Genomic DNA, 9,682 nt, shown 5'->3' with positions numbered 1-9,682 from the left:
AATGAAAGAAGTCGACGTAAAAGAATTTCAACAGTGTTGGTCAGCTAAGAGTATTTATGAGTCTTATGGCCTAAAGTACCTGAACTGATTACCTGGAAGGGTCGGTCGGCAAGGCTCCCTGCTGTGTAAAACTCGACCATTTATTGAAACGGATCTTTGTAAATAGGGTTGCCTAGTTTCACTTTATTTTCATTATTCAGTATTCTTTTAAAAAGCAAATATCTTGATAAATATAAATTAAAAAAAAAAATGACCGGGTCTTCCCCATAGAGCTCAATGTTGTCTTTGCACTAATATAAAAGTTGAAGCAAAAAATGCTCTCTCCTCGTCTAAAAATCCAATTTCCTTCGAAAAATGAACGATTAATTAAACACTAAACAATCACTTATTTTAGAAAATATTGTGTCTTCCCCAGAGATTTAGACATAATCTATCAATTAAAATGTCGATCATTTTTTCAAAGTTGAAATTACGCCCGTAAAATGAAATTCTATTTAGCTCATTTTTCGGTCTGCTACTGGGCACCCTTAACATCAGTATAATGAGCACTTACTCCAAATTATAAACAACAATTTACAAATCAAAAATGTCTTCAAAAAATACACTGGCGGATTTCGAAATAGATTTAAGCTGAATAAATTTAAATATCCCTAAGTTTTTTAGGGCGGTTTATATATATTTTAATAAAGAACATTACAAAAACAAACTGAACTACTACATGTAAAATTCGGATTACGCACATGGTTTTTCAAATTACTTTTGTTGTTAATTTTGAAAGTAGTATATCATTTGCATCTAAGCGTTACTTTACTGCATGTTGCGTCACCTCATATTTTTGTTTGTTCGTTTTGTTTTAAGTGGACAGTTCATGTACTAATACTTTTCCCATTCAAATGATGGGTTCTCACGTGCCTCTTTAAATTCGAACGATCTCTAGACTTGTATGACACTCTGTTGGCATTCGTACCACCTGCGGCCCTTTTCGTCCAAATGACAAGCGTTCTAGTGTTTGATTAGATATTTGTAACATCTAGCATGGGCACAGTTTGCATTTGTAACATTACGCGTCTTGGTCGTCCACATGTCGTGCCTTAATGTGTATTGTCAAATATCTTTTTGCTTTGCTCCTGAAGGGACACTCATTGCACTGGTGCCACTTGATTTCGTCTTCGTCCAAGTGCCGCGTCTTTATATGTTTGTTTAAATATGAGCGAACCCGAGCTTTGTACTGGCACTTGTCACAGTTGTACCATTTAAGGCCGTGTCCGTCCAAATGCAGCACATTCACGTGTTTCCGTAAACCATTCCTGTATTTGGTTTTAAATGGACACTCCTCGCACTGGTACCACGTGATATCTTCCACTCTCAAATGTCGCACATTCACGTGGTTCCGTAAAAGGTATCTATATTTGGTTTTAAATTGACACTCCTTGCACCGATGCCACGTGACATCTTCCCCTCTCAAATGCTGCAACTTCACGTGTCTACAGAAGTTCGAACGATTTCTAGTCTTGTATGGACAATTATGGCATTCATACAACTTGGAATCGCTTTCACATTGTCCGTTCAAACGCGACGCGTCCACGTGTTTCTGTAAAGTCCCCTCGAGATGTGTTTTAAATGAACACTTGTTGCACTGATACCACGTGATACTTTTCTCATTAAAATGCTTGTTTTTCACATGTCTTATTAAGTTCGAACTATCTTTAGCCTTGTATGGACAATGTTGGCATTTGTACCACTTGATATCCTTTTCGTCCAAATGACAAAAGTTCACGTGTTTCCGTAAAAGCACCAAGTGTTTTGATTTAAATGGACACTCCTCGCACTGATACCACGTGACATCTTCCCCTCTCAAATGCTGCAACTGCACGTGTCTCCAGAAGTTCGAACGATTTCTAGTCTTGTATGGACAATTATGGCATTCAAACAACTTGGCATCGTTTTCACATTGTCCGTTCAAACGCGACGCGTCCACGTGTTTCTGTAAACCCTCCTCGCGTTTTGTTTTAAATGAACATTTGTTGCACTGATACCACGTGATATTTTTTCCATTAAAATGTTTGCTTTTCACGTGTCTCGTTAAGTTCGAACTATCACTAGTCTTGTATGGACAATGTTGGCATTCGTACCATTTGGCGTCTTTTTCGTCCATATGAAAAAAGTTCACGTGTCTCGTCAAATATATCTTGCGTTTATATCTAAATGAGCACTGTTCACATTTGTACCATTTAGGGTCAAAGTCATCAACATGTCGTCTGTTAAGGTGCTTTTTCAAATCAAATTTGTCTACGGTCCTGTAAGAACACAAAGTGCAATGGAGCCACTTGTCTAGATGCCGCTTTTTTACGTGTCTGTATAAAGATGAGCGATATTTGTGTTTGTATTCGCACTTTTCACATTTGTACCACTTGATGTCTTTTTCATCTCCATGATGCCGCTGAATATGCTGTTTCCAATCTGATTTTTCTGTAGTTTTATAAGAACGTCGCTTACACTCTTTCATGTGACGTAACCATTTAAGCGAAAAATGCGTCTCAAAGCCGCACTTTCTACAAACGTGCTTTTGATTGTTGTGTTGCACAATCAAATCGTCGTCGTTTTCTTGTTTAATTCCATGACGGTCTTTAATATGTTGCTTGAAGAGTAACGTTAGTTCGGTTTGAAAATCGCAGTCTTTGCAATGGTAAGAATCAAGGGGGTTTTCGCAGGTAAAAGATATCAAGGGTGACTGATGACGGCGAATGTGGTTCATCATCAGAAAAAACGATGTTGTAACGTATGGGCAAATTTTACAATCGTGGACTTTTACCAGGGAAGACTTCTTGTGTGCCGTGCAAGTAACGGAATATTTCAAAGCTTCCATTTCAACTAGTCTGAAATTGTTGCGTTAAAATATTATTATAAAAACGAATCTTACATTACGTACCCGTAAATTAATAAATTTAAAACAATTCAAATTGTTTTGGACATAACCTCAAAATCTTGGTAGTTTCTACTTTAGTTGTGTCATGTTGGTGGTAAATTCCTTAGCAACACATTATACACGACTATAGCCATTCACTCGTTAGTAGAGATATCTCTACTGTGGAATTACTTCTGAAAATTATTTTTTTGCACTCATGATCTTTTTTGATGGCTTTCGTGCATTCACCAGGGTGCGGGAGTTCGAACTTCCCGCACACGTGCATTTTAACTTCCCGTTGCCATGGTAACCTTAAAATACTCGCGTAGTGTCAACATTGTGATGTGTTGGCGGCGCCATTGTTTATAAATAACTCACAGTTAATTTCTTCAGTTTAAAGGTTTATTCGTTGCAAAAAATATTGTACACAACACGTTCGTGAGCCTGCTTCCCGCATTCACGCAAATGCGGCACTCCCTTCGGTCGTGCCGCAAACAAGCGTTCATGCGGGAAGCAGGCTATCCCGAACTAGTTGTGTAAATTACTATTACGCAACCCAAAATACGAATACCATGTACTAGAGACCCTAGATATACATTTTGCCTTTTTGTTTTAATATGTGTAGACTTCTTTTCACTACATGAAACATTTGTATAAGGAAATGTCAATTTTGCATTTAGACTCCGCCCTATAATTGCAAAATCCATATTTCCTTGCAAAAATATACCATGTTGTAATGAGGCGGCAAAATTCAGGCCCCGCCCGCCCACCCTGTCTCAGTTTTGATGATTTTTTTTTATTCTTCGTAAGCCCAGGGGTGGAACTTAATCGTAAAATCCTTATTTTTTTACGAGAAATTACCATGTGAAATATGTTCTTAAGTAATCGTGTTATACAAATAAAACTACCAAAAGAGAAGTCCCACCCATCCGTCTCGATCTCAATCATGATGAATTTTTCATTCGTCGTCAGACCGAGGGGCGGAGCGTAATTGCAAAATCTTTATTTCCCTATTTACCATTTTAAACATGTTTTAAGTTTCTTGTTGGGAAAAGACGACTACACATATTAAGAAAAAAAAAAAGCAAAATATAAGCCCCGCCCACCCGCCCTATCTCAATTCTGATGATTTTTTTTATTGGTCGTAAGTCGAGGGCGTAGCTTAACTGCAAAATCCTTATTTCTGTACGAGAAATTAAAAACATGTTTCTGAGTATTGTGTTGTTCAAAGAATACTATGCATATTATCAAAAAAATTAAGTCGAAGATTAGGCCCCACCCATAGCCTCCCCGATCTCAATTCTGAATTGTGATGAATTTTTCATTCGTTGTCAGATCGAGGGGCGGGGCTTAATTGCAAGATCCATATTTGTCTACAAGAATTTACCATTTTAAACATGTTTTAAGTATCTTGTTTTGAAAAGACAACTACGTATACTAAGAAAGAAGACAGAATATGTGCCCCGCCCACCCACCCTGCCTCAATTCTGATATATTTTTTTATTGGTCGTAAGCCTAGGGGCGGAGCTTAATTGCAAAATCGTTATTATTTCTCTACAAGAAATTACCATGTAAGATATGTTTCTGAGTATTTTTAATCTAATCTGATCTAAGTAATGATGAAGTTTTCATTCGTTGGCAGACCCAGGGGCGGAGCCTATTTGCAAGATCCATATTTGCTTACAAAAATATGCCATTTTAAACGTGTTTTAGGTTTCTAAGGATAAAAAAAATCATCACGATTGAGATGGGGTGGGTGGGTGGTTGGTGTATATATTTGGCTTTTTTTACTTTTTCCAAAGTATATCTAGGGTCTCTACCATGTGTACCATTTGATACTAAATGAATTTAAAATGAAATGCTTAATCCATGATTGCTTTGAGTTTGGCAATCTCATTTTGACAATTGTGGAAAAGGAGGTTACGCGAGTATCCATGGTGGTACCGCAGCCAGTCGGAAATCTCCTCTGGCGCCGCTAATAAATTTGTCAGTGTGCCTCACGAGAAAATTATTTCTAAAAATACCTTTTACGGCATTTTATTCAAAGGTTACAACACAAACTCAAACAAGTAAGTAAATAATTTAACTACTAATCTGTTGAAAATGTTGGGCATTTTGGGGGGATGCTACGGCTTTTTTGTAAATGGATGCCCGAAGAAGTCCAGAGGTTGCAGATTTGCACTTCGAAGAGGCTCTAGGTGACGCAGAGATGGCGAATTAACACATGCACATTAGCGGCGAACAACATTGGTAGAGCACTTACGGCTTCAGTATAGCCCAGATTGATCTGACTGTATGTCGTCGATCCAGTGGGGCTCTAGAGGCGAGTCAACGATGAAAAAAAAAGTTAAAAATTAATTAACGTCAAAGTGACACTGCCAAAGTCAAAGCAATCATGGATTAGGCATTTCATTTTAAATTTAGATAATATCAAGTGGTACAGGTTATTAGTATATTGGGTTGCGTAAAAATAGTTTTCAGAAGTAATTCTCTCGTGACTAACCCTGTACTTGTACATATATAACTATGTATATACCTAATCAATGTGGCATTTTTACTTCCCGAACGTAAGCTGAGGACGTATATTGTAATCGAGTCTATCGGGCAATAAATTGTTTTCATGTTTTTTTAGCGTTTCGTGACCTTCACAGAACGAAAAAATGTATAAAATGACATACCTCTCCGCTTGTGATTTATGAAACCGTGTTGAATTTTTACCCAAGGCAAAAAACCTTTGGCAAAAAAACAAAATTTTATGACACCATTTTGCAATGTAACAAATTTTTTGACTTTTATTTGTCGGTGTCTGGACTTTTCCATTTTTAATTGTTCCGACCTTACAGTTTTGCGATTTTTTAATATTTCGATTCTTCAATTTTTCGATTTTTTTTAATTTTAGATTTTTCAGTTTTTCAGTTCTTCAATTTTTCTTTTTTATTAAATTCTACATTTTTCAAGCTTCCGTTTCTGTAATGTTGCGATTTTTCAATTTCGAAAATCTTTTGATTTCTCCATTTTTTTTCTTAATTTTTTGACATTTCGATTTTTCGATTCTTCAGTTTTTCAATCTAATTCGGTTTTTCGATGTTTCGTTTTTTAATTTAAAATTTTTCAACTTTCTTCATTTCTGATTTTTTTCGACTTTTCGCTTTTTGGATTTTAGGCTGCTTCTATTTTTTAATCAATCTTTGGATGTTACCTTTTCTCAATTTTTCGATTTCCTAACTTTTAAACATTTTAGTTTTGGGGGTTTTCAATTTGTGATTCTTCAGTTTTTCGACTTATCGATTTCTCGATATTTAATTTTGCGATTCCTCAATTCTTCAATTTTTCGAAATATATTTTTCCGTTGGTTATCAGCATATTTTCATTTTGACCGCACTTGTATGGAGAAATACTCTATTTCTTGATTTTTCAATTTTTCGATTTCTCGGTTTTTCGACTTTTCCCTTTTTCTATTTTCCCATGTCCCGATTTTTTCATCCAATTCAGCTTTTCGATGTTTCGAATGTTTAAATATTAACTTTTTCAATTTTTTATTTTCATATTTTCGATTTTTGCTTTCCGGATTTTGGACTGTTCCGATTCCATTTCTAGATTTTTCAATTTTTCCATTTCCCAACTTTTCGACATCTCAGCTTTGGGATCTTTTAATTCCTTCACGGTTTTGATTTTGCGCTCCTGTCGTCCAGATGCAGTAATTTTTTTTGAGTCACCCTGTATATGCAAATTCAAAAAAAAAATAATGGAATGATAAATCACATGTACAGACTCATCATATACATTTTGTACATTGTACATAGGACTTCCCCAGCAAAATTTTTGGGGTGACGTCATCAATTCTTTAGGGGGGATGAGCAAAAAATACATTTTCATCAAAAATTTACCATGCTTATGATAACTTTAAAACATCTCCAAGATTTCAAAGCATTCGGTTTTGTAGTTCCTGATTAAATCAATAAAATAAATTCACGCATTTCTTAATTTTTTTGAGTCACCCTGTATATGGAAATCCAAAAAATATGAATGGAATGATAAATTACAAGTACAGACTCACTATATTTTGTACATGCAAGCATTCTGTTTTACAAATTCAAAATTAAATTGCAAAATGTCATAATTTTGATTTTTTTTCCAAAAATCTCGATTACAATACTTCCTCCCTTACGCTAGGGAAGTAAAAATTTAAATTTTAAAAATTAGTCGAAAATTATTTCAACAAGCACAATAAAACATATCCAGCTGAAATCGAGAACTCGTGAAATTGTAAAAATTGAAAAAGGTGGAAAGTGAAAAATTCGACAGATCGACAAATGGAGAAATCTAAAAAAAATCTAAAATTTAAAATATGAAAAATCCGAAATTTCGAAAATCAAAAGTTCAAAAATTGAGAAATCGTAAAATCGAAACTCGAAAATTAAAATATTTAAAAAATTGGAAAATAGAAAAATCGAAGAACCGAAACATCGAGAAACCGAAAAATCTAAAATTTAAAAAATCGAAAAATGAAAATACCGAGAAAATGAAGAAACAAAAAATTGAAGAGTCTGGAAATCGAAAAATCTCAGAACTGTAACATTAAAAAAATTGAGATCTCAAAAAATTGCAAAATCGCAAAATCGAAAACCGAAAAATTACCGAAAGTGGAAAAATCGAAAAATTAAAAATTCAAAAAATTGAGAAAACGAATTGAAAAATTGGAGACTTGAAAAATTAAAAAATCGAAAAATTGAGAAAACGAAACACTGAAAAGTCATGAAATCGAAAAATGGGAAAATCAAAAAATCGAAAAATTTCAAAACAGAAACATCGAAAAATTGAAAAATCAGGAAACCGAAAGCTCGAAAAATAGAAAAATTGAAAAATCGAAAATTTAATAAATCAAAAACTGAAAAATCTAGAAATCGAAAAATCAAAAAAATGAAACATCAAATAATTGAGAAATCGAAAAATTGAAAAGTAAAAAAATCGAAAGTTTAAAAAACAAAAATCAATAAAAAGAAAAACCAAAAATTGAGAAATTGAAACTTCAAAAAGTCGAGAAATCAAATAATGGGCAAATCAAAAAATTCAAAAGACGAAAAATCGAAATGTTGAAAAATCAAACTTTAAATAATCAAAAATTGTAAAAAAACAAAAGACTGAAAAATCAAAAACCCGAATCATCGAAAAAAAGTTAAAAATTGAATAATTGAAGTATTGAACAACTGATAAAATCGAAAATTGAGAAATCGGAACATCGAAATTGGAAAATCCTAATACTGAAAAACCGGAAAATCGAGACACCTATTTCTATCCGAAATAGATACCTCGCTTGATTAACTCGGCCGTATTTTAATACAGTCATGTATGCTTCCTTTGAACTTTAGGATTATCCTAATGCTCGGATTAAAGTAGTCATCTATTATACTCCAAACGTCCAAACTATATCGAATCATGAGTATCATACATGTGATGAAAATAAAGTTCACTGTATTTGGAAATACAATTTTATTTAAAGAAAAATACATCACCTTAAATAAACTGCAAAAGATTGGTATATTAGTAACAGACTTTTTTTTCTATTTTTAATAATAGTAATACCCTTTATTTGTCCAATAAGCGAAATCCAATTACAGGACAAATCAATTACCCGAAAAGGCAAAATATATACAGGGTTATTCAGGTAAGATGACCTATTTATGTTTTTAAATTAGGCAACCCAAAATACCGATTCCACCTCAACCTGGATTACAAAAAAGGTTTCAAAATTAAATTGTATCAAACCGACATGATCCTTAGTTATGGACACGTTATGGAGAATGACACAAAAAGGCTAGGCGCACAGCACAATTGTATGCCCGAAAATACCCTGACCGTGTGGCCCCAACACCCCAAAATTTTCCAAAGGCGTAAGTTCTGCGCTTCTTGCGCCCTATCCAAGAATTGCCAAATTTTTCGTTTAGATAATCCCTAACTATTCGATAATTATGAGGAGGTGCACCATCATGTTGAAACCACGTATTTCCCCACACCGCAACTGAGAAATGAACTATCTAGTGAGGACAAAAATTTTTCAAACATTATTTTTTCCACCGAATTGTACCGCATTAATCCAACCCATGGATCAACATGTTATAAAAAATGTCAAGTTGCATTGTCGAAAATCCCTGTTGTTGAACGTAATTTCCGAAGAAAATGAAGACATCACAACAATTTTAAAAAAGTTTGATTTTCTAGCAGCGGTTTTTTCTCTTAAAGGAGTATGATTGAAGATAACATCAGATCTTCTTCAAAAATTTTGGAAAAATTTATGCCCTACCTTACCAGCAACACTACAAGAAGAAGAAGAAGAAGATTTAAAACCATTATCTTACCTTCAAAAGAAATATTCTGAAGACAAACGAGAGATAAACGAGAGGATCTTTGTCGAAAAATTGTTGCAGACATTACATCCAACGAAGTCCAAAATTGGGTTAATCCAACCGATGAAGACATTTTTTTTACCGAAGATGAAATCGTAAGCAGTCTTAATGAAGACAGAATAGATAACACAGGAACCAGTGAATGAAAATGCCTCTCATACAGAAGCAATCAAAAGCTTTAACGTATGTTTAAATTGGTGCATGAAAAACAATATTCCAGAGCACAAATATCTGATGTTGAAAGATTTACAAGATCAAGCAATTCGTCTTAGATTTAGAGCTATGTCAAGCAGAAAAAAATTGAAGATTATTTAAAAATTTAATTTGTTTTGATGTTACATACTTTTTTTAATTAAATTTGGTACTACACATA

General features: G+C 34.1%; 1 protein-coding gene across 1 annotated transcript; it reads right to left on the bottom strand.

Moving 5' to 3' along the window:
* Positions 1–632: 632 nt before the first annotated feature.
* On the bottom strand, positions 633–3,270 carry LOC135138788 (zinc finger protein 729-like). The gene is made up of 2 exons (XM_064068805.1): positions 2,930–3,270; positions 633–2,876 (listed from the first exon to the last, which is right to left on the bottom strand). The coding sequence occupies exon 2, from the start codon at positions 2,864–2,866 to the stop codon at positions 1,061–1,063; it is 1,806 nt and encodes a 601-aa protein (XP_063924875.1). The 5' UTR covers positions 2,867–2,876; positions 2,930–3,270; the 3' UTR covers positions 633–1,060.
* Positions 3,271–9,682: the final 6,412 nt, after the last annotated feature.

The sequence above is a fragment of the Zophobas morio genome, unplaced genomic scaffold (assembly GCF_036711695.1).
Source record: "Zophobas morio isolate AGI-343-1 ecotype UQ-CSIRO unplaced genomic scaffold, CSIRO_AGI_Zmor_V1 ptg000030l, whole genome shotgun sequence".
Taxonomy (NCBI): domain Eukaryota; kingdom Metazoa; phylum Arthropoda; class Insecta; order Coleoptera; family Tenebrionidae; genus Zophobas; species Zophobas morio.
The sequence above is the reverse complement of the archived record's forward strand: the minus strand, read 5'-3'. Positions and strand labels throughout refer to the sequence as shown.

What these genes read in the sequence shown, in the direction of transcription:
- LOC135138788 (XM_064068805.1), bottom strand. Translation starts at nt 2,866, where the DNA reads ATGGAAGCTTTGAAATATTCCGTTACTTGCACGGCACACAAGAAGTCT.